At 42.7% G+C, this 25571-nt stretch overlaps 1 protein-coding gene across 2 annotated transcripts; it reads right to left on the reverse strand.

Moving 5' to 3' along the window:
• Nucleotides 1–96: 96 nt before the first annotated feature.
• Nucleotides 97–24823, reverse strand: LOC118393695 (synaptotagmin-13). 2 transcript variants are annotated; one of them, XM_035786696.2, is made up of 6 exons: nucleotides 24144–24823; nucleotides 21632–21854; nucleotides 17506–17643; nucleotides 12621–12922; nucleotides 3333–3453; nucleotides 97–3148 (listed from the first exon to the last, which is right to left on the reverse strand). In XM_035786696.2, exons 1-6 carry the CDS (start codon nucleotides 24315–24317, stop codon nucleotides 2844–2846), a joined length of 1263 nt encoding a protein of 420 aa, XP_035642589.1. In that variant the 5' UTR covers nucleotides 24318–24823; the 3' UTR covers nucleotides 97–2843. The 2 variants fall into 2 exon arrangements, with proteins under 2 accessions (XP_035642589.1, XP_035642588.1); XM_035786695.2 differs by having other exon boundaries at nucleotides 3333–3456.
• Nucleotides 24824–25571: the final 748 nt, after the last annotated feature.

The raw sequence follows: 25571 nt of genomic DNA on the forward strand, positions 1-25571 counted from the left end.
TATATATATATATATATATCTTCTTTCTATTATTTGTATTTGCTATCTGCCCTGTTATTTGTATTATGTATTGTTAAAGTCTTATGTATTGTTGAAGACTATAGAAAGTCACATAAATGTTTATATAATAAGGGTTGTGTCTTTGGCATCCACAGTTCACTTTTCTACATTTCACTTGGAAAATATACTGTATCTCACTTCCCGCGAGTGCCATTCTTTTTTAATGCCAACTGATTATTTATAGGTGCTTTAAGTCTAACCCAGTCTGTATTGAGCTAGAACATTTGAAACTGTGGCTTATTAGTCAAAATAAACCTCTTGGTTCGAGCTAAGACGATACTTGATTTTGGTCATTTTATTTATTCATTACACAATGATATCACAACTGTTAAGCCTCATCACATTGTCCTACATCAGATTTGACTCTAAGACAATGGCTGAAACAGAACTAGGCAGCAACAGGCACTCTTTTTCCATTTTAAACTGAAAAGAGACGTATCAGACCAATGGGACAGGCTGATCTAGTCAGTACGTTTCACTTATTAATGAATCAGTGGGTTTATTTCTTGGTTTTCATTATTGCAATTATTATTCCAGGTTCATGTTGTCCTTGCCAGGCAATGGATTTAAAAAATGTCCCATCGTTTTTCTCTCTTTTCGTTTAGGGGCCATGATAGATATTGAGGCTGATGAACTGTGAACTGTAATATTTGGTTATGTTATATAACCGGCACATTGGAAACAAGCATTCATTATTCATTCTGGCCATGTCTGCAGCTGCAGGGAGATTGTAATGGATAGTTCACAGAAGACAACTCCCTGGAAATGCTGGATGATTTATTGTAGCTTTATATCCAATCACTGCATCTGCACCAGTTATTTTACATAACAATGTAGCTCCATCATTAGTTGGAAGTGCTGTTGTTTAGGGCTATAAAGTGTATGCGCTTTGCACACCATCGCATGCATAATGGTTGCACTACTTACACAGTAGATTGCTCATATCTTAACAAATAGGCAGGAATATAATGGTCATGGCATCCTAAAGCAATCTGGCAAATGATCAATGAGTCTCATGAAGATATGTCTTTAAAAAATGACTAATATCTACAAATGATGACCTAAGGCCTAAGTACAATAAGCACACAAAATAAGACATTTGTTGAAATAATTTCATTAAAAAAAATATACATTTGTTTTAAAATGGAAACTGCAAACACATTTTTTTTTTTCAGCAGAAAATACAAGCCTGTGATTGTGAGTCAAGGAGTAGGCTACGTACTGTGAATAGGATTTCCGTAGGTGTATTGAGAGAGATGAATCCCTTGTTGCACTTGAAGAGTGACATGATTTACAACAACAACAAACAACTCAGCATACAGTATTACCAATGTTCTTGTAAATACAACACGTGCATGTGAACGAGCCATAGTTATCATTTAATAGGTTGATTATATTCTGGTCTGTTACAGTAAATCTGAGTTTTTTTTTTTGTGAAATGGCTTGGATGGGTGATATTAATGTGTAACTTCATCTCAGCATGATAACAGTATTGCTCATTCAACTATGAAAAGCTAGCTACTGTATAGCAGGTCAGGTCCAAAGTTATATCAGTTACGCATAAGGAGCTCTGAGTATAGGAAGTATCAATATATATTACATCAATGTCTGGTGTTATGGGCTGATACTGTACATAGTGCTCTCTGGATGCCTGGGTATTTGCACATCCTCAGTTTAATTCGACTCGAAACAGATTTTGGCATGACATATTTCGAAGATCGTGCAGGTAGCTTTTTTTATTTTCACACACGTTTGTGTGTCCGTATGTAAAGTTTCAAATGACACAGTATGTTTCTCACTGGTTCAGTCTACAGTTACTTCACTTGACAAAAGCTACGTACAAGCAAAACTACACTGGAGAAAAATACCTTTTGTACATAATTAACTGAAGCAAAGTGGGTTGAATGGAAACAGGTGTGAAATGGGATAAGTTGATAGTTGTATTAAATTACTTTGAATATAACATGTGTAACAACTCTCGTATTCTCCAAAGATAAAATACAGCTGCGCATATTCATAAAAATGACAAATACCGTATATTACCTGATTAAACCGATTTTTTTTTTATACATCATTTGTATAACTTTAGCTGCCGTTTTTAGGCCCTGTGTAATGAGATCAACTTTCAAACGTATAGTCAGTCGCCTGTAAGTCCATCACAGGGCTTTTGAATCTCCGATCCATTCAATATTGGCAGGCTTTTTTACTTTCTGCTCAGCGCATTTTCTCCATTGCTTTCCAAGTGTGTGAATACATCACTTTACAAATACAATGACAGCTCTACTGTAGAATAATTCACTTGTGTTTATCATATCATTACATACCATACACATAATCCCCTATACCACAGAAACACAGACATTACTTATCATGTTTATTCTGTTCAGCTATAAAAACAGATCATAGAGGTGGTTAAGTATCGGTACTACACGTATTACATTGCATTGATGAGTTTCGGTGAATATATCAAATGTGCTCATAGTTGGAAATCTTGGGAAATTCTGTGATATCCAGTGATATGTCAGTTCGGTGTATGCTATTGTTGACATGTTATAGGATGCTGTGGGATAAATAATGGCAGGCAATGGGATAATTTCCATATAATTTCCATATATATATATATATTTCAATTTCCATATAAGTGGATACATAGATTTAGGCTCTTAAATCCCGATCCAGGAAGGCAGGATCCGGAATTACTCAGTCCAGCCTTGTATGGTTACATTTTTATGTGTGGTATACTATTTGGGTATTTGGAATGGCAAAGCGGACAGGTGGTTATCTTAGTCATACAGTGGGTGCCACATGGCGATCTGCTTACGGGGGTTGTCTAGCATCTGCTGCCAGTGTTGGAGGCCAGTATTAGAGGCATGTAAACCCAGCTGACAGCGGCCCAGTGACTCCTGCTCACCAGGACCTGCCTGATTCAACACCTCCAAGTCCAGACTGGATTTAGATAGCAGCTCGCGGGGAACCTCCAGCATCATCATCTCATTCCACACTGGGTTCATCTTGTGCTTGACCCGTCGCGTCTGCTTCTTCTTCAGCTTGGTAGTCTGGTGCTTCAGGGCCAGTTTCACAGACAGGTCTAGGAACAAGGAACAAATCCGTCACTGCAGTGAATTCCACCAACAACAATATTTTTCCATTTTAGTATATACTCTGTCATCAACCTGTGGCTGAATGGTTGTTCACGGTTGTATGATTTGAAGAGCAGTTGTAGGCATCATGCAATATGAGCTGCAATGGGTCATATTAATAAACAGGTGTACCTATGGAGTCCTTCAGCTTGTCCGACTGTAGTCCTCTAGCCTTCATCACCACTACTCCCAGCCGGTTGGCTGCAGGCAGGTAACTTATAGACAGCAGGAGCTCTCCAGCAGACTGGACATCCTGCTGATTATAATCAATCACACCAGTTCACTGTGATTAGAACAAGTCACACGAAAACCTTTACTCTGCAAATAACGTCAAAAAACAGCGCAGAAAACTTCAACAGACTTTGGTACACATGGGTTAGAACAAATATCACAATAAGCAATGTCCATTTATGAATGACAATAAAGGTGTGTGCACGTGCCTGTTACCTTGACGCCATCATTAATGGACACAAAGGTCTGATTCACTAGTAAATGGACTGGATGAATGGCTGTGTGAGTCACCTCTGTGCCTCAGGAAGATTCATTAGGCACAAATCATTATAATCACTGCTATTACACTTCTGATGCTACCGGTGAATCTCACATGGATCTGAAATCGTGCCACTTTCGTAAATGGTCTTCGTGCGTGGGTTAGCGGCATACTGCAATATGCACCAATATGTCACTTTACGAAGTGGAATATCAGAGACTCTTATAACCAGGAAAGAGTCTGTTGTAAAAGTAATATCATTTGAACGTAATGTGTGTGTCGGAGAGGCTTTACAGTCAACACTCCACCTTTTGTCCAACTGTTCTCATGCATTGCCAACTATGTGGAGGGTTGATTAGTGAAAGTGATTGATATCTAGGATCTTTGGTCTTCCAGTAGTGCACATAAGAGGAAGTGGTTTGTATTATGTCCAAAACAGGCCACACAAAAAATAGGGAGCCCACTAATGGGCAAAAAGTCAAGGGTTATGCATTAGTGAATATGCAGCGTAGACAAGGCATAATTGGCTTTTTTAGGGGGTGCTTGAAAATGACATGTTCACTACATCATTTTAACAGCACCAAAGAGCACAGTACAGTTTTACACCTTGAGCGTCCCTTTATAATCTGCGATCCATGGCAAGTAAACACTTTAAAGTAGCAGCCTGACTTACTCTTGGATTCGCTGTGAGCAATATATCAAAGGAGTGGTAAGTAATCGATGCAAAGGGAATGGGGTAGTCTTGTTCTTTGAATAGTGTTCTTCTCTGAGTCAATAACTCCATACAACTAAACTCAACAAAAAAAGAAATGTCGCTTTTTCAGGACCCTGTCTTTCAAAGACAATTAGTGAAAATCCAAACAACTTCACAGATCTTCCTTGATAAAGGGTTTAAACACTGTTTCCCATGCTTGTTCAATGAACCATAAACAATTCATGAACATGCACCTGTCGTTAAGACACTAACAGCTTACAGACGGTAGGCAATTAAGGTCAAAGTTATGAAAACTTAGGACACAAAAGAGGCATTTCTACTGCCTCTGAAAAACACCAAAAGAAAGATGCCCAGGGATCCTTCTCATCTGTGTGAATGTGCCTTAGGCGTGCTGCAAGGAGGCATGAGGACTGTAGCTGTGGCCAGGGCAATAAATTGCCATGTCTGTACTGTGATGCCTAAGACAGCGCTACAGGGAGACAGGATGGACAGCTGATTGTCCTCGTAGTGGCAGACCACATGTAACAACACCTGCACAGGATCGGTACATCCGAACAGCACACCTGCGGGACAGGTACAGGATGGCAACAACAACTGCAAGAGTTACACCAGGAATGCACAATCTCTCCATCACTCTCATACTGTCCACAATAGGCTGAGAGAGGCTGGACTGAGGGCTTGTAGGCCTGTTGTAAGGCAGGTCCTCACCAAACATCACTGACAACAACGTCGCCTATGGGCACAAACCCACTGTCGCTGGACCAGACAGGACTGGCAAAAAGTGCTCTTCACTGATGAGTTGCGGTTTTGTCTCACCAGGGGTGATGGTCGGATTCGTGTTTATCGTCAAAGGAATGAGCGTTACACCAAGGCCTGTACTCTGGAGTGGGATCAATTTGGAGGTGGAGGGTCTGTCATGATCTAGGGCGGTGTGTCCCAGCATCATCGGACTGAGCTTGTTGTCATTGCAGGCAATCTCAACGCTGTGCGTTACAGGGAAGACATCCTCCTCCCTTATGTGGTACCCTTCCTACAGGCTCATCCTGACATGACCCTCCAGCATGACAATACCACCAGCCATACTGCTCATTCTGTGCGTGATTTCCTGCAAGACAGGAATGTCAGTGTTCTGCCATGGCCAGTGAAGAGCCCGGATCTCAATCCCATTGAGCACGTCTGGGACCTGTTTTGTCGGAGGGTGAGGTCTCGGGCCATTCCCCACAGAAATGTCTGGGAACTTGCGGGTGCCTTGGTGGAAGAGTGGGGTAACATCTCACAGCAAGAACTAGCAAATCTGGTGCAGTCCATGAGGAGGAGATGCACTGCAGTACTTAATGCAGCTGATGGCCACACCAGATACTGACTGTTACTTTTGACCCCCCCCCCCCCTTGTTCAGGGACACATTATTACATTTCTGTGAGTCACATGTCTGTGGAACTTGTTCAGTTTATGCCTCAGTGGTTGAATCTCGTTATGTTCATACAAATATTGACATGTGCATTTTGCAGAAAATGAACGCCGTTGACAGTGAGAGGACGTTTCTTTTTTTTTTTTTGCTGAGTTCACAACCAAATCAAATGTTTAATGAAAATGTTTGTCTCTCTTTCAGTGGACATCTAATAAATGAAATATCTCCCATCTTTCTTCAATGGAGTATCATAGTGTGTGATTTCCTGAGGAGCTATCGCGCAGTCTACTGCTGCGTGTGTCATCCCTGGCTTCTGTCAGCCCCATCTGCTCCTGCGCTCTCTCTATGCAGCTAGGACCATTAAATAAAGAGCTGAGAAACTTCTCACTGTGCTCAATTAGAAAATAATTTATAGCTATTTTTCCGCAGTGGCGTGGATCACTTGCGTCACAACCCACATCATACAAACTCTCGCCTTCCAACTCCCTACATCCCTCAGCCTCCTCCTGTCCTCTGTCTCTATCTGCTCGTCCTTTTCATCTTTGGCATGACTTATTTATCTCATGTCATCCTCGTATCTCTCTCCGTCATCTCCCACTCCCTCTCCAGCTCTCCATCATCCCTATTTGTGATTCCTGGCAGGACTTCAGGCTCTCTTGCCGCATCCCTGAAGAAGAAAAAAAAATCCCCAGGGTTTGTGATGACGTAGATTCTGATCTGCTGCCTGGCTCGGAGGCTCACGATGCAGCAGCCAGGAAAGACTGGAGAGTTGGCTGTTTTTTTAATGAAATCCTTATTTTCACACAGGTGTCCCTGTAGCTGATGTTTTAATTGAATAACAGCTTGTTGGTGGACAGAATGAGCTGTTTTGACAGAAAAGAGAAACCACATCAAATTGGGTTTCTTAAAAAAACCTTTTTTTAAGGCTTCCCAGCATTTCAAATGGATCAGAAGCTAATAAACTGAAAAGGACTTGCAGTATGCATTTTCTCTCTGTATGTACTCAATCCTTTCAGAGATTTCAAACAAAACGACCAACAACAATCTCTCTTTCAACTCTATATACAAATCCTCCCTGTGTCACTGAGACTGAGGCGTGAAATGGATTGCATTTTTCTATAGCAGCTTGAGTAGCTGTCCTTTTTACTAAATCATCTTTAGGTTACCATAAAGGTGGATGGTTACAACTGTATCTTGAGGAGGCTTAAAAGTGCTTGTTACAGGGTAGCCATACAGACAAGCAGATCAAACCTAGCCATTGAGCTAAATTAGTTTGGCCTTGAATAAAAAAATCTATTTTGATCACAGTGCCTTGTATTCAGTTTCACCAGATCTACAGAACAGTTGTCTTGTTTGCGAGCTGGGATGGCTCAAGTCACTGTCAGATCACAGAGGGGTAGGGTCTCTCGAAGGATGCCATGGCAACGCCTACTTTTTATAATGAACACCTTCTGACAGCTCAGAGAAGCAGAGGAGAGACAATTAGCACAGGTTCGAGATAGTTAGTGGAAACACACTAAACACACAGTGACGCATCTCACCCCAATTCAGAATCACTCATGATTCCACCCAGTCTTCAAAAGAAAATAAACAGTTATAGTACTCCTCATGACTAAAAATTATATATGTGATGGTCTTGAAGAGGAACACAGTCCAACACAATTCAATTGACAAAAAATATAATAATATTGGAGGGAACAAATCACCCGGTGATTTCGCCTCGTTTTTTGGCTTGCTTACGGCCATCTGGGAGAGAGGTGGGATCCTATGAGAGGTTCATGGGTCTGTTCAAGATGGTCTTTGACCATCCTCCAGAGGGCAGAGAAGGTGGGGAGTGACCTCTCCAGCTCCAATAGGGTGCCCAGACCGCTGCGAGGTACGCCCCCAGATTTCAGATTGTGGCAGCCTCCAGCAGATAGAATGAGCCGGTGAGGACTGCGCGAAAAGAGGTCCAAACGGAGTAGGCGTGTCGGGATGACAACCTATCCTTGGACGCACTAATCGCGATGGCCATCCGTCTGGATAACCTTGTTTGGGAGCGCCGGCACCTACCCCTCTCCTCGCCCTCCTCCTTTGGCTGTTGTGAGACAGAGCCTGAACCCATGGAGGTAGAGGCCACACACTTCTCCACGGCAGAGCGGTGTCGCCGGAGACAGCTGGGGCTCTGTCCCTATTGTGGCCAGGAGGGGAACCAGCTTCAGTGGTGTCCGGTGCGTCCTAACCCGGGGTCCACTATGGCAGAGGGGCAGCCCTGTGATTTTCCATCTCCCAGGGTAGGCTTTGAGTATCCAATCATCACCGTTTCCTGCCAAACCCTTTCTGGTTTCCATTTCACTGGCTGGCTGTCCCTCATGTGTTGTCTCTACAGCACTAGTGGACTCCGGTGCCGCGGGCAATTTAATCAACCAAGCCCTCGCCTTGTACCCGCTCTCCTCTCCTTTTCCAGTCCAAGCCCTGGATTATCAACCATTGGGATCTGGCACTATCACGCACATCACAGCACCACTCACCCTCACCGTGGGCCATGCACCAGGAAAGCCTTCCTCATCATCACCTCTCCTGTACACAAAGTCATCCTCGGCCTCCCGTGGCTCCAACGACATAACCCCACCATCTCCTGGTTGAAGATGAATATCACCGCCTGGGGAACAGGATGCAGGAGGACCTGCTTTCCCGTACCCTGTGGTTCCACGTTGGTTGAGAGTTCTGTGAGTGCCCTTAAGCCCATCAATCTGTCCTCCTGTATTGTTGGCCCCTTGTTTTGGGATGTAGACATGGACATCCACCAGGCTCTGTAAAGGGAATCCGCTCCGGATACCTGTCCTCCAGAGCACATATACGTCCCCAAGGGGGTAAGAGATCAGCTGTTGACCTGGGCACACACATCCCTCGCCGCTGGGCATCCAGGTATCACCTGCACCATCCAATCCCTCTCTGATAAGTACTGGTGGCCCACCTTGGCGCAGGACGTTGACCCCTATGTCAACTCCTGCTCTGTATGTGCACAAACCAAATCTCGCCGGCACGCTCCAGCAGGGCAACTACTTCCCCTTCCCATGCCTCAGCGGCCTTGGTCCCATCTGTCCATAGACTTTGTTAATGATCTCCCCCCTTTCTGATGGTTTCACCACTGTTATGGTTGTTGCTCCCCCTCTCTAGCGCTCGACGTCGCCAGTCTACTAACCACCGGCCCTACAACCATCATTATGTACACTTGCTTCCCATCATTACGTACACCTGGACTTCATCATTACCTTGATTACCTTCGCTTTATTTAGCCCTCAGTAGCCTCAGTCATCAGGCAGTATTGGTTTGTTTTGATTCATGTTCTGTACGCTTCTCGTGTTTTACTTATCTTCATCATTATTAAACTCACCGTCTGCACCTGCTTCCTGACTCCCGGCGTATACATGACAATCCTTAAGAAATGCTGGTGGCTATGACAGAAAACAAATTTGAGGTGGCTTGGGGGTGTGGGTGTGGTTTGACGTGGGTGTATCTTAGGTGTGTCCTTGCCACCACCAAGACACCCATCTGTCAGAAGCTTGCCCGCAGCTGTGCCTCCCCCCACCACTCTCCACTCCCCACCCCCCACCCCCACCCCACCCACTCAATCGCAACAAACCTCCTAGAGGGTGAGTTCAACAACTACATATGTATGATGAGATGCCGGAGGAAACTTTGAATAGGCCAGTAGCCTACAGAGTAATACGAGAAGAATGCAATTGCTATTGCATTTTAAACTAAGTGTTTTTGATAACTTTTAAATGTAGTAGCAGAAAGATGTAGAAAAAAAAATGTTACATAATACCATAGAAGCAGTGTTCTGCTAACATAACAATGAACACCTTTCATTGTCATTCCCAGCCGATACAGACGCTGTGACTATCAGCATGTTTGTCTGGTGTTAAAGGGGAGGATACCTTGGCAAACATGTCAGAGTGGTCATACAGTACCTTCCTGTGTGGTATCCCATATACAAAAGGAGTTCCCTGATCAGATGCAGAATACACATGGTTTCTCCCTCCCCACGTTCACTGATACCATTCAATTCAATAATTAAAAAAGACAATACAAGTAAAAGTTGTTTCTAGTAAAAATGTTTATGCAGAGTGTAAGCTCTCTCTCCTTTCAGAGACATCAGTATCAAGCCCATCTGTCAGTCTGGACTTCATCACATCATCTTGCAAGTCTCCATGTACTGGCCCCATACATGTTTCTGTGAACACATATGCACATAGTCACTGTTCTATTACCAATGGCAGTTAGGATAGGTAATATCTGATGCACAAACAGGTACTTTGTTGACGTTTTAACAGGTTACATTTACATTTAAGTTTTAACAGGTCAGACTAAACCTACCTAATGCTGTTCTCCCAATAGTGCATCAACTTAAAGACCCTATCCTAGGTGAGCAGGTAAGAGGTGAGGCTGGAAGTGAGGTTTTTGCCAGAGCCCCTTTGACTGGGCTGATGGGCATAAACTGCTTCCTCAGTGGTAGGGAGGCCAGAGGCCAGGATGCAGCGTTTGGGTGTAGATCAGCTCCTGGCCCCTCATCAAAGATACTGGTCGGTCACACACACACGCACACGCACACACACACACACACAAACACACAGCACTGATTATGATTAGCCTGGTGAAACCAACCTGATCGCTGCGTTCATCTTTCTATTTCACTTCAGATCAATCTTGTTCTACCAAGCTAGGTAATGCTCCGGACATTATATTCATCTAAAAAGTAGAAAATAAGCAACAAGTAATGTCAGTTTACATCAATTATGTTTCACAATTGGGTTATCAAATGTAATGAAGTGGGTTACCTTCTGTATTTCTTTTTTTACAAATGATGAGCCTGTGAAGGCTGTTGCCGCAGACAGGTGAAGGTTGCTGGCCGGATACTTGCAATTGGAATGCTCACAGCGAGGGCCCCCTTGCTGGTCTCTATACTGCATGTTTGGTTGCTAAAAGGACATCTCTCGAATAACAATATGTATATTGTGCCCTCGACACTAACTTAGAGTGGCATGGAAATATGATTACATCGCTAGCCAAATAATTAGTAGGAAACAACTTTGCCATAGTATGATGTCGTCAAATAACATCCGCTATGCTAGCGATGATCGTGATAATGATTATCAATATACATAACAAGCAGTCCATGGTCTAGCTAGCAGTATACTCACCATCACTGGGGACCAACAAACTCCAACCACCTATTCCGCATGATAGGGTCCTTCGGCAGGACATGCAAACCATAGTTGTTGGCTGTGCATCTTGCTGGAAGCATGCGTTGCATGGTCAATCCGTTTAAGTCTTTTCAGTCTCAAACGGCCGTGATCCTTTGAACGTGTTGGTTGGGGAGCCCCATTCAATGAAGGTAGGCGAAGTGGGCGGAGTGGACATATGGCCTTATGTACACTTTGTAGTCAATTTTGATACGAAAATAAATGTTTCTAGGCCAGGACTACCTGGCCTGATGACTCTTTGCTGTCCCCAGTCCATCTGGCCGTGCTGCTGCTCCAGTTTCAACTGTTGTGCCAGCGGCTATGGAACCCTGACCTGTTCACTGGACGTGATACCTGTCCCAGGCCTGCTGTTTCAAACTGTCTAGAGACAGCAGGAGCGGTAGAGATACTCTGAATGATCGGCTATGAAAAGCCAACTGACATTTACTCATGAGTTGCTGACCTGTTGCACCCTCGACAACCACTGTGATTATTATTATTTGACCCTGCTGGTCATCTACGTGTTACGTTCCACAGTTTCTGTGTTGAAGTTTGTGTATTTGAGTGTGTGTTTCAGGAGATGGCTTCCTGAAATTCCCCAAGCAGCTGATTGGTCGACTCCACGGCTAATTGGAGCTGACCCCGCCCCCTCGTCAAGTTACAGCTGTATCCGATTAATCTTCTTCTGAAGCTATATAAAAGCCAGTGTTCTGTTCAGAAAAGAGATGATAGCTGGGAGGTCATTGCAGAAAGATTGATTGTGATATAGAGAGATGATTGCTGAGAGAGGAGGCTGATGGCTCAGGGTTATTTACTGTGTTGGTTGGAGCTGGGAGCAGTTGGTATGTACTGTGTTAGTTCGTTGCTCAGTCAGATAGAGCATATTTTATGTCCTGTTTCTCAGTTTGTGAAATTGTTTAATATTCTGTTTCATTTGTTCCCAGGGGTGGAAGGCGAAGGCACCTAGGAAGTGTTTAGGCAAGAGGCCCGCGGGGCATACATATACCCGTAGTATATTCACCATCTAGGCACACTACGTAAGACCTGGGCGGACCACACCCTGTATTTTGGATAGGGCACCAGGTGATGCTAAATTAGGTAAGTAGTGGTTAGGCAGGTAAAATAGGAGAGGGGGCTCTGATATTTACTTTCTTTGGTTCCGTCCAGCCCCTTTTCCCCATATTACCGTGTGAAGGAATAAGTTCCTAGTAAGTGGTAAATTCTGCCTTTTTGTTATCCTTACTCGCACCTACAGTCCATACCTCTCACTTCACGGGGAGTTGAGTTGTAGCAGGGTGTTGCATCCCCTCTTCACAGAGGCGTGTGTAACATATGAACATTTGAACATCTTGGCCATGTTCTTTTATAATCTCTGCCTGGCACAGCCAGAAAAGAGGACCGGCCACCCCTCATAGCCTGGTTCCTCTCTAGGTTTCTTAAGTTCTGGCCTTTTCTAGGGAGTTTTGTGATTTGATATCAATGCCACAAGGATGTGTTGTTTTTTAAGGGGCAGTCACTCTTTAACTTTGCAGCCAATGCCATCTACTATGTATCAATGGTAGGAACAGGGTAGTCTACCTGTTTTGGTGGTTGAAGGTCGACCCAGCAGTCTGCGTTGGACATCATGCCCACATCAACCAGCTTGAACCTCATAACGCCAAGGTTTGTGTTCTGGGAGAAGCTGTCACAACTGTGCAGGGAGAGAGCCACTTCGCCCTCCACCTCATACCCTCCTGGCAGGGAGAACACCAATCCTTCCTCCCAGCGGGTGTGGTTGGTCAGGCGTCGTGACGAGGTCTGGGCCTCCCTCTGTCCTGCTGCAAAGGTCAGGACTCCGGCCACATAGCCCTCACAGCCCGACCCAACACACAAATGCTCCGCTACAGAGAAAGACGGAGAGGGGAGGCAACAGAGAGAGGGGAGCAAACCCTGAGAATAGCAGTCTATTGATGTAGTTTTAATTACAATTTTACATTTTAGTAATTTAGCAGATTATCTTATCCAGAGAGACTTACAGTTAGTGCATTCATCTTAAAATACAGTAGCTAGGTGGGACAACCACATGTCATAGTAAGTACATTTTTCCTCAGTAAAGTAGCTATTAGCAAAGTCAGTGCTAGTAAGGGGAGGAGTAGTGTGTGTTTTTTCATAAAAGGCATTCTTGAAAGGGGGGATTATTTAAGATACTCTTTGAAGAGGTAGGGTTTCAAATGTTTTCGGAAGATGGGCAGGGTCCAGGGTCCTAGCTTCTTCCACCATTGGGGTGCCAGGACAGAGAAGCGCTTTAGGGGTGGGAGGGCTAAGAGACCAGACGTGGCACAACAAAGTATTTGGGTTGGGGTGTAGGGTTTGAGCATAGCTTGAAGGTAGAGAGGGGCAGTTCCTCTTACTGCTCTGTAGGCAAATATCATGGTCTTGTAGTGGATGCAGGCTTCAACTCGAAGCTAGTGGAAGAGATTCTCATTAGCTGTTCCCAATTCCCTATTTCTGAAATAAGCATATATGACAAAGTCTGCCAAATCTTATGTAGAATACACTGATGCTAGAACTGTATAGGATATGTATTAATAAGGAGAGGATGTGTATGCCAGGCAGGACTCACAGACAGCTGGCCTGCAAAGAAGAGGGCACGACAAAACCCATTCCCCCCTCAGGAGACTGAAAAGATTTGGCATGGGTCCTCAGATCCTCAAAAGGTTCTACAGCTGCACCATCGATAGCATCCTGACTGGTTGCATCCCTGCCTTGTATGGCAACTGCTCGGCATCCAACCTCCAGTCATTAGAGGGTAGCGTGAACGGCTCAGTACATCACTGGGGCCAAGCTTCCTGCCACCCAGGACCTCTATACCAGGCGTTGTCAGAGGAAGGCCCTAAAAATTGTCAAAGACTCTCGCCACTCTAGTCAGAGACTGTTCTCTCTGCTACCACACGGTACAGGAGTGCCAAGTCTAGGTCCCAGAAGCTTCTAAACGGCTTCTACCCCCAAGCCATAAGACTCCTGAACTTCTAATCAAATGGATACCCAGACTATTTGCATTGCCCCCCCTCTTTTACACTGCTGCTACTCTCTGTTGTTATCATCTAGGCATAGTCACTTTAATAACTCTACCTACATGTACATATTACCTCAACTAACCAGTGCCCCCACACATTGACTCTGTACCGTTACCCCCCTGTATATAGTCTCGCTATTGTTATTTTACTGCTGCTCTTTAATTACTTGTTACTTTTATTTCTAATTCTTACCTGTATTTTTTTAAAACTGCATTATTGGTTAGAGGCTCATAAGTAAGCATTTCACTGTAAGGTATACAGCCGTGGCCAAAAGTTGAGAGTGACACAAATATATTTTTTTATAAAGTCTGCTGCCTCAGTTTGTATGATGGCAATTTGCATATACTACAGAATGTTATGAAGAGTGATCAGATTAATTACAATGAATTGCAAAGTCCCCCTTTGCCATGCAAATTAAAAGAATCCCCAAAAAACATTTCCACTGCATTTCAGCCCTGCCACAAAAGGACCAGCTGACATCATGTCAGTGATTCTCTCGTTAACACAGGTGTGAGTGTTGACGAGGACAAGGCTGGAGATCACTCTGTCATGCTGATTGAGTTTGAATAACAGACTGGAATCTTCAAAAGGAGGGTGGTGCTTGGAATCATTGTTCTTCCTCTGTCATCCATGGTTACCTGCAAGGAAACACGTGCCGTCATCATTGATTTGCACAAAAAGGGCTTCACAGGCAAGGATATTGCTCCCAGTATGATTGCACCTAAATCAACCATTTATCGGATCATCAAGAACTTCAAGGAGAACGGTTCAATTGTTGTGAAGAAGGCTTTAGTGCGCACAAGAAAGTCCAGCAAGCGCCAGGACCGTCTCCTAAAGTTGATTCAGCTGTGGGATCGGGGCACCACCAGTATAGAGCTTGCTCAGGAATGGCAGCAGGCAGGTGTGAGTGCATCTGCACGCACAGTGAGGCAAAGACGTTTGGAGGATGGCCTGGTGTCAAGAAGGGCAGCAAAGAAGCCACTTCTTTCCAGGAAAAACATCAGGGACAGACTGATATTCTGCAAAAGGTACAGGGGTTGGACTGCTGAAGACTGGGGTAACGTCAATTTCTCTGATGAATCCCCTTTCCGATTGTTTGAGGCATCCGTAAAACATCTTGTCCGGAGAAGACAAGGTGAGCGCTACCATCAGTCCTGTGTCATGCCAACAGTAAAGCATCCTGAGACCATTCATGTGTGGGGTTGCTTCTCAGCCAAGGGAGTGGGCTCACTCACAATATTGCCTAAGAACACAGACATGAATAAAGAATGGTACCAACACATCCTCTGAGAGCAACTTCTCCCAACCATCCAGGAACAGTTTGGTGACGAACAATGCCTTTTCCAGCATGATGGAGCACCTATCAAAAGTGATACCTAAGTGGTTCGGGGAACAAAACATTGATATTTTGAGTCCATGGACAGGAAACTCCCCAGGCCTTAATCTCATTGATAATGTATGGTCAATCCTCAAGAGACGGGTGGACAAACAAAAATATCTAAAGACACTGAGGCAGCAGACTTAGTGAAAATGAATATTTGTGTCATTCTCAAAACTTTTGGCCATGACTGTACACCTGTTGTATTTGGCGCATATGACTTATAAAATGTGATTTGATTTGAAACTGTGCCCTTCGTTAGCATATCTCAACAAGCGTATGATGCTGGTGTGAACAGAGTGACATCTTGCAACCCTACCCCCACCACCAACTAACACCCACCCACCCGCAAGGCAAAGTAGATGCATTGCTGACCTTTTCATTGGGCGACGCATCAGCATCTACAGTCGATAAGCGTCCACATACAGGGAAATTACCCACAGTCTTATGAAGAGGGGAGACCGGAGGATTGCTTTGTCTCACCACAAATCAAATACATTATTTTGTAGATGGAGGACATAAAAGAAGTAAGGCAGAATATTGAAATAGATTAAGCTAGTGTGGTAGTGTTTGTGCGTCATCACTTTGCCACTTTATTGGCTTCGGGAATATTGCTCCACAAGACACGATGCACTGAGGGGATTGGGTTGTGAGGTCTCCATTTACAATTTCCTGTCACACCCTGATTTGTGTTTATCATTGAAGGAATGAGTGTTACACCGAGGCCTGTACTCTGGAGTGGGATCTATTTGGAGGTGGAGGGTCTGTCATGGTCTGGGGCGCTGTGTCACAGCATCATTGGACTGAGCTTGTTGTCATTGCAGGCAATCTCAACGCTGTGCGTTACAGGGAAGACATCCTCCTCCCTCATGTGGTACCCCCTTCCTGCAGGCTCATCCTGACATTATCCTCCAGCATGACAATGCCACCAGCCATACTGCTCATTCTGTGCGTGATTTCCTGCAAGACAGGAATGTCAGTGTCCTGCCATGGCCAGCGAAGAGCCCGGATCTCAATCCCATTGAGCACGTCTGCGACCTGTTGGATCGGAGGGTGAGGGCTAGGCCATTCTCCACAGAAATCTGGGAACTTGCAGGTGCCTTGGTGGAAGAGTGGGGTAACATCTCACAGCAAGAACTGACCAATCTGGTGCAGTCCACGAGGAGGAGATGCACTGCAGTACTTAATGCAGCTGGTTTTCACTTGTTCAGTTTGTCTCAGTTGTTGAATCTTGTTGTGTAAATATTTGTATGAACATATGTTAAGTTTGATGAAAATAAATGCAGTTGACAGTGAGAGGATGTTTCTTTTTTTGCTGAGTTTATGTTTAATAGGTGAACTAGGGTCAACATCTTGTTTAGTGATACCTCACCCTTCATAGTTTGGCCCTGTCCGGGGGTGTCCTTGGATGGGGCCACAGTGTCTCCTGACCCCCCCTGTCTCAGCCTCCAGTATTTATGCTGCAGTAGTTTGTGTCAGGGGGCTAGGGTCAGTTTGTTATATCTGGAGTACTTCTCCTGTCCTATTCGGTGTCCTGTGTGAATTTAAGTGTGCTCTCTTTCATTCTCTCTTTCTCTCTTTCTTTCTCTCTCTCTCTCTCTCGGAGGACCTGAGACTACCTGACATGATTACTCCTTGCTGTCCCCTGTCCACCTGGCTGTGCTGCTGCTCCAGTTTCAACTGTTATGCCTTATTATTATTTGACCATGCTGGTCATTTATGAACATTTGAACATCTTGGCCATGTTCTGTTATAATCTCCACCCGGCACAGCCAGAAGAGGACTGGCCACCCCACATAGCCTGGTTCCTCTCTAGGTTTCTTCCTAGGTTTTGGCCTTTCTAGGGAGTTTTTCCTAGCCACTGTGCTTCTACACCTGCATTGCTTGCTGTCTGGTGTTTTAGGCTGGGATTCTGTACAGCACTTTGAGATATCAGCTGATGTACGAAGGGCTATATAAATACATTTGATAATTTACATGAAGTGAACATACTGGCAGATGATACTGTTGAGATCGTTGCCTTCCTTACCTTCTATCACGGTGATATGTAGCTCGTTCTGGTCAGTATAATAGGTGAGAGAGAAATGCAGCTTTGGGTGGAAGATGGAGCTGCTTGTTGTCATCCCATTGGTAAGATCCCTGGCACAGGGGGTTTCGTCGTTTGAGTCTGGGAAAAGAGGCTGCGTTAGGGCTGGGAAATTCTATGGTTACAGGTTTTCATTGAGACTCCAAGCAAAAACCATTGATTTCAAAGTTTTACAAACCATACAACTCCCTCCACGAGGACTACTTTTAACAATTAACACTGAAGATTTTACAAAAAACACATTTACTGGAAGAAATATGCAGATGCAAAGTTTGGAAACAGAATTTCTGTAAAATATCAATTTTTTTTATGTGTCCATGTTTTCCAATAACTCTTAAATATGTGCTCTGAATTCAGATTTAATGGTGTCTGCAGAAATAATGAAAGCTATGACATGAAACATTGACTTTGAAAAAATATATTTTGGTCATTGAACTACAGCAAGTGAAGTGGATTTACACCCGGTAACGGAATTTATTCATGGGTCTTTGATCTGTACTACACAGGAATGCATAATTATGGATATGAATGTCATTCTCTTCATGGTGACGTATCCTAAATAGGTATACAATGGTAGAAATATGCAATATACTCCTTTGCATATTTGGGTATCATTCTATACACTGGCTATTATTTTAATGAGCTATGCCCCCAAACAAGACCAAATTTGGTTGGTCCAGACCAGACCAAATCTGAACCAATCGTAAACTACTATGTTTCACAAGTTTTGACATCGAAGTACAGCACAGTAGAGTTCAGTACAGCACAGCACAACACAGTAGAGTAGAGTTCAGTACAGTACAGTAGAGTACAGTACAGTACAGTAGAGTTCAGTACAGTACATTAGTGTACTCAACTCCAGTGTGCTCTACTGTGTACTCTACTGAACTCTAGCCCAGTACTGTACTGAACTATACTCTATTTGTCCTTGCTGTACTGTACTCTACTGTAATGTACTGTGCTGTCCAAACTTGTGAACCCAACTGTGGTTTGTGACTACTATGATTTCCCATTGTAGCCAATTCAATTGCAGAAATTCTGTTTCCAATTTTTCAGAAATTCCATTACCGATTTGGTAACGGAATTTCGAGTTTTAATCACTTAATAATTCCTAAACAAAATTGGTATCAGTAAAAACACTATAACTAATTGATAGGTCTACCTTTACTTGTTCCTTCTGTGAACTTTCATTATCCTCCCTCATGAGGGAAAGAAACTAGAAAATATCTTAAAGATATGGGGTTTTTGGTAATGTAATTTCAAGGCTGAAGGAAGTTTTTCTTAAACTTACAGAAGGAAGAAAGAATTCTCCAAAACTAAATATAACTGTTGTTATTAGTTGGTAGGGGTCTATACTTCAACATTATTGTGTTTTGATGTATTTCTGATACATTTCTAGACTATTTCTGTTAGAAAACATCTAAGACAGAAGAAATCAAAGCCTTTGCTTATTCCAAATTGTTAGGAAGGAAAATGTTTGACAAATGTATATACGCCTTACTTTCTCAAAAATATAGACTCTTAGCTTTCATTTGACACCCAATGCGATATGCTCATATGAACCTAAAATGTTGGTGCCCATGGGTCCTTTTACATGGAAATGACTGGCTGTTTGTCTTCCTAGGGACATCGAATGGTAAATGTGTGCATCAACTAAACTATGAAAATCAGTGTATCTTACATTTTATTTTTTATTTTTTTAGAAACAATTATTTGAGAAATAATTAATAGTCAATCGTGTGTGTTAATAGTTCCTTTTTTTTCAAATAATAAATCCAAGTATCCATGTATAGCCAAATATTGCCAAACTGTCTGTTACTGTAAGGCAACTGCATTCAGGTACATAAAGCCCTGAAATCCTTAGATCAGAGAAAGCCTGCATGTCCTTTTGGATCTCTACTTTTTAAATCTGGCAGCTGATTTCATAGCTGAACCACTTACATATCTGTTCAATCTAACCCTGGAATATAATGAAATTCCGAAAATCTGGAAATCAGCATTTGTCCTATCACTTTTAAAAGTGGGAGATCCAACTCTTTTAAATAGTTATAGGCCAATCTCAAAGCTGTCACCCCTGGTGAAAATACTTGAAACCCTTGTGAGTGAACAGCTAAAAGAGTTTTTATTTACTAATTCTATTTTATCAATGTACCAATCGGGCTTCAGGAAGAAGCATAGCACAATTACAGCATCCATGAAGGTTTTAAATTATATCACTGAAGCACTTGACAAAAAACAGCACTGTGTCTCACTTTTTATTGATCTCTCTAAGGCTTTTGATACAGTTGATCATGCGATACTAAGGCAGAGATTGTCGAGTGTAGGTCTTTCAGAGCATGCAGTTGCATGGTTTGCTAACTCTCTGTCTGATAGAACTCAGTGCACTCAATTTGATGGGCTTATGTCTGTTAAATTTTCTGTCTTTAATGGTGTGCCCCAAGGTTCTGTACTTCGTCCTCTCTTATTCACTATTTATATAAATTATTTAGACAAAAATGTCCAAAATTAGCTACTTCATTTTTATGCTGATGATACTGTTATTTACTGTTGTGACTTGTCTCTTACAAAAGCTTTCCAGAACTTGCAAACTGCTTTTTATACTGTTTAACATACCTTGTGTCAATTGAAGCTTATCCTCAATACTGAAAAAACTAAACTAATGGTGTTTTCTAAAGCAAGAAATAGACCTCTGAACCTTTCACCTATTACTTACTACCTGTCAGGGCAAGGAGATTGAGGTTGTAACCTCATATAAATATCTTGGAATTTTAATTGATGACGGCCTCTTAAATTGCATATTCAACATCTTACAAAGAAATTGAAGCTTAAATTGGGATTTTATTTTAGGAATAAGGCCTGTTTTTCTTTTGAAGCCAGAAGGTATCAGCTAGTATCAGCTACATTTATGCCTTTACTAGACTATGGGGATATTGTATATATGAATGCTTCTGCTCAGTGTTTGAGATCAATTGACACCCTTTACCATGGCACTTTGAGATTTATTTTAAACTGCAAAACCCTTACGCACCACTGCACTTTGTATACCAGGGTTGGCTGGCCTTCTCTAGTCACTCATAGGCTCAGGCACTGGTATACTTTTATTTACAAAGCCATTTTGGGTTTACTACCTTCTTATTTGGGCATTTTTATTGTTTAGAAATGTGGTGGGTACTCTCTCCGTTCGCTGGACTTTATCCTGAAAGCTGTTTCAAATGTCCGAACTGAATTTGGAAAAAGGGCTTTTATGTACTCTGCGCCATCGTCTTGGAACGCCTTACAAAATACCTTTAAACTGGAAGAACTTGTCCCGATTGGTATTTTTAAATCACTGATTAATGATCTTCAGGCTGATTCCCTGACCTTTTCAATGTTTTTTATTTGCTGTTTTTGATTTTGTTATACTCTTGTGAATTCTATGTTTTTCACTAGAATACTTGTAGTTTTTCATGTTGTTTGTCTGTCATTTTTGTAATGACTTGGTGCTGCCTATCTTGGCCAGGACACTCTTGAAAAATAGATTTGAAATCTCAATGAGCCCTTCCTGGTTAAAGAAAGGTTAAAGAAAAAAAAAGAAAGCACCAAGAATAGCAGTATGAGGCTTTTAGCCCTGTGGGACCAGTCCTATCCATCATGCATTAGGTTCCATTGACTGGACACATCAATAACACTGAGTGGATGAGTGTAGGGACTAGGGAGGGAAGGAGGGAGAGCGGGGCAAAGCCTTTGATCACAATGCTCTGGCAGGAGGAGAGGTGCGTTAAGTAACACAAACAATTATCTAGACTGAGTGAGTGGTAACTCTAATAGTAGGAAGTGATTAATTACAGTAATTACCAACAAAATGTGTTTCTGCCAATAATTGTTTTTCCGATTTACAGCGAAAAAGTGGATGCAATCCAAAAATCCATTTAAATGTACAATTTCACCTTAAAAATGTTGAATCTAAATAACTGAAGAGTATTACACATTGTATAACATGGTGAAGGCATTGTAGCTATGAAAAGAACAGGAAATTATAAAGGTATTTTTTTTGTTCAATTCAGGGTGTTTGTCATTGGTTGGGGTTTACCTTGTCTGAGGATCGTGAACGTGTCAGAGCTGTCCGTTGCTTGGTTACCAGCATCAGGCTCAGTTGAGGGTCCCTCGGGAGAGGGTTCGCCCCCCTTCTCTGAAGCATGATCAGGGTAGCTGATGACCTCAGATGAGGTCACAGACGGTTTGGGCTTGTATATTTTGGGAAATTTCAACAATGTCCTTGGTTGGATGGGCTCTGTGGATTTTTCCACACTGAACTAGAGGAGGAGAAAGAGTTGGTTAAAGACAGGCTCATAAAACTGTACTATGATACAATGTGTGGTGAGAAATCACAAATAGTTTGTAGACTGCTTTCATGAAAATTTAGTGTTGGTCGTGCAGTTCAAAGACAGCAAGCCTGCTGTATGCAACCAATCCCAGAGGGGTTCAATACGGCCATAACAGTCCATTATCACTGCAGTCTGGCAATTCACAGGAAAACACGGAACACCAATTTACAGTGAATGCACCTCTCTGGCAGTCAGCTAAGTGTGGGCCATTCAGATGGGTGAGTTATGGTTATACTGATAAGAATTTCCATCCATTCTCCTGGGCTTGCACCATTACTCTCCCAAATCAAACTCTAAAACTGGTAACTGGTAGCCATTATATTAAAGTATAGAACTTGATTAATGCTTGTGGAATAAATTGCACATTGTTAAGTTACATTCCATAATGGGATATAAACATTTCAGAGGAGGACTAAAGAGTAAGGTTGTTATCTCTCCAACCAGCAAGTGTTCTTTCACCTCCTTAGCAACACATTTAAAGTACTGCAAAAAGCAAGCTGACTGGAACATGATGTACCCCTGGAGCATGCATCATGTGTGAGGGCTTGTGTAAGCTGAGGAAAGGAAGACTGTGTGCAGCCTGGTCTCATAGACTAGACTTAACATAGCAAATGTAAATCTGGTATGATATATTACATTTGGTATGGTTACATAAGACAGAAGGTTAGGAGTTAGGTTAAAGGGTTAACGCAAACGGCACGGACAACTTTAACATTTTAGCTAATTAGCAACTACTTAGCATGTTAGCTTAACCTTAACCCTTTAACCTAACTCCTAACCCTAATCTTAACTCTTAACAATCCTTTAACTTAACTCCTAACCCTAACCCCTAACCTAGCTATTGTTAGCCACCTAGCTAACATTAGCATTAGCCACCTTGCTAACGTTAACCACAACAAATTAGAATTCGCAACATATCATTACAAATTGGTAAAATATTGTACGAATTGCAAATCATAATATTTCATAAGAATTGTAATTCGTAACATATCATACAAAATGGATGATGGACATCCACAAATTAATAAATACCAAACAAAACTTAACATATCATACTAATTGGAGTGTCCCGGATTTACATTTACTATATAAGGTCTACCCCTGAGTCCAGGTTGTAGCGTGAGCTGCACGGGTACCCTGCTCCTCCCTCCTCCCCAAATTACACTGACACAGATGTGCAGGGAACCTATGCATTCATTATTAGGCTAGTTCTAGCAGTTTTTTCCCGCTCATCATCTCGTCACAAACTCATGGGATGGGTATCTGCTTCTGACACCATTATTTAGCCATCTTCAAATGAGACACATATGCAGGAACACTACACAGCCCATAAGGAAATAGGAATTTCAATTAAACACACTGTAGTTCTTCAAAGTGGTTGCTGAGGTGTTGAGTCTGCTTCAAAGCTGTGGAATCTCACTCCATGACTAATCAGTCAAGGTCAAATGTGGACATACGTGCGACACCTTTTCTTTGGCTCAGAGAGAGGACGGGTGGGTTCACTCTAAAGGGGACTGCAACAGACAGTCAACCTTTCCCACAGAAAGGACACGGTTTGTGAGCAGAACTTTGATACAATGCCTCAAGTCGAGTCACAGATTAAGACTCCTGCAGCCCATTGCAACATGAATACAGTGCTCTACTAACTGTACTCCAGTGCCCATAACAGTAAAAAGACTACAAAAAATGATCATCAGAGGAGCCAAATGGAGGGCTCTATCTTACCATTATTGTAATGTAACCCCTATCTGATGTTTTTTAACTGCTGCATTTCCTGTGTTACAATCTATATATCAGTTAAGGGTGATATCAAAGATTGTCATAAGCAGATATGGCAAATCGTCTTCGCCCACTAACTTCCCTGTTCAAAACTCTAAAGACTAGTTGTTATATTAGTGTATTAACCAACTGTAATTAGCTATATTATTTACCAGGATGTCATGCCACTCAGAGTAACTGTAGTTATTCAAATCAAACATACAGGACAAAGCTTTCTGCACTACAATTATAGATCACCTATGAGATAGCTCTACACGTGATATGACATTTAGTCAATGGTATCACTCAATAACCATGGCATTCACTCCAGTCCCACATCACATAAACCTAGTCACACAGATTCACCAAGTCACCTGCGGTGTTGGTAATTACCCTCCCAGGAAAGTAAGTTCTCCAATATCTGAGTTAATGTGCAAGTACTGTAGTAGGGCAGCTCACCTGCTCTGAGGAGTGCAGAACACTGGGTTTAGCCTTCTCTGGGTCTGCATCTTCAGCACTTTCCAGCTTGCCTTTCTTACAGGACCTGCAGATCAGTGAGAGCCCACAGAGAGTGAGGATGCCTGACGCAGTGCCCAGCGTGGCACCAAGGACAGCAGCTGTGGTGAAAATCATGCTGGTCAACAAGGGCAACACAGGAAAAAATAAAGAAGAAGAAAGGAAGCTAAATATGTCCAAGTTACTCTTCAGGCAGCATTACAAATAAAGATGCGGAGATGCTGATTGGTTAGTCTGCAGCAAATGTCCCACAAAAATAGGACGATTTTTCAGGAGACAGGCTGCACTTCATTCGGGTCCCAGCAGTTGGTTGCAAGCACTTTCAGTATGCAGTTCCCTCATCCAGAGACAGAGGGATAATGTTCCTGTCTGCAGACGAGAACAGCATGAGAGAGAGGAAGCCCGCCTTGTCTACTTGCATATATTCAGTGAGAGGAGGGATGAGAAAAGACAAAGGGAGAGAAAGGAGTGGGAGGGTAGAGGCTGGCTGCTAGCTGTATAGGACAGAATATGTATGTTTCATTGATGCTTCCCTTCTCTGTATATTTGTGCTCTTTAGCTCTACGTTCCTTTCTCTTCCTTCCTTCTCTTCCTCACTACCACTTTCCTGTTGTCCTCAGATCCATCCATTTCTGGCATCTGAATGACGTCAGAGGTAAAAATCCTACTCCCCAGAATAACCTTTTTTTTTTTTACACACCAACAAAGTTTTAAAAAATAGGCTGATCTCATTCCCCTTCTCTCAACGCACTATCCCCATTATGCTGTTCAGCCAGGAGAATGTGCACCACCACAATATTGCTGTTAATTCCGCATGGTTAAGCAAAGGATACCTCTCTGAATTAAACATCTCTCTGAATCTGAAATTGCTAGAGTAAGAAGACATTTCATTTAGCCACATGAACAGTAAAAAAAACAAATCTATTCTCGCTGAGGGGGAAAATCTCCCATCAAATTCTATATTTGGTCCCCCAACTTTTGCATTAATATGCAGTTTCCATGGAAACAACATAACCCACACTCCAAACAGACCCTCACAAAATCTGTGAACATTTTGGGGCAAAGCACTGTTCTTAGCACTGCCGTAACCAAAAGTATAGTACTTAAACATGACAAATAAAAAGGCTCCATGGCTCATTACTAACAACAGTAGCTGACTGCAAGTAGTTTCACTTTGCAAGCTCTTCTGGAAACATGCTGTATAATGAAAGCCATCATCATAGCTGTCTGGATAACTTAATAACACTTCAGTCTTCTTTTACATTCCATCCCCATGTCAAGATGAATCACATCCTGAAATGTCCCCCAGGGCACTGGCCATCTCTCCAAACTGTGTGATGATGTATGACGTATGATGCCTCAGTTTGGTTT

Source organism: Oncorhynchus keta, chromosome 14 (genome assembly GCF_023373465.1).
Source record: "Oncorhynchus keta strain PuntledgeMale-10-30-2019 chromosome 14, Oket_V2, whole genome shotgun sequence".
NCBI classification, from domain to species: Eukaryota; Metazoa; Chordata; class Actinopteri; order Salmoniformes; family Salmonidae; genus Oncorhynchus; species Oncorhynchus keta.

Excerpts from the sequence above, each read along its gene's own strand:
- LOC118393695 (XM_035786695.2), bottom strand. The coding sequence starts at position 24,317 with ATGATTTTCACCACAGCTGCTGTCCTTGGTGCCACGCTGGGCACTGCG. Across the intron at positions 17,644-21,631 it reads GTTCACGATCCTCAGACAAG|ACTCAAACGACGAAACCCCC; the intron begins GTAAACCCCAAC and ends CTCTTTTCCCAG. Across the intron at positions 3,457-12,620 it reads ACCTTCAACCACCAAAACAG|CAGGATGTCCAGTCTGCTGG; the intron begins GTAGACTACCCT and ends GATTATAATCAG.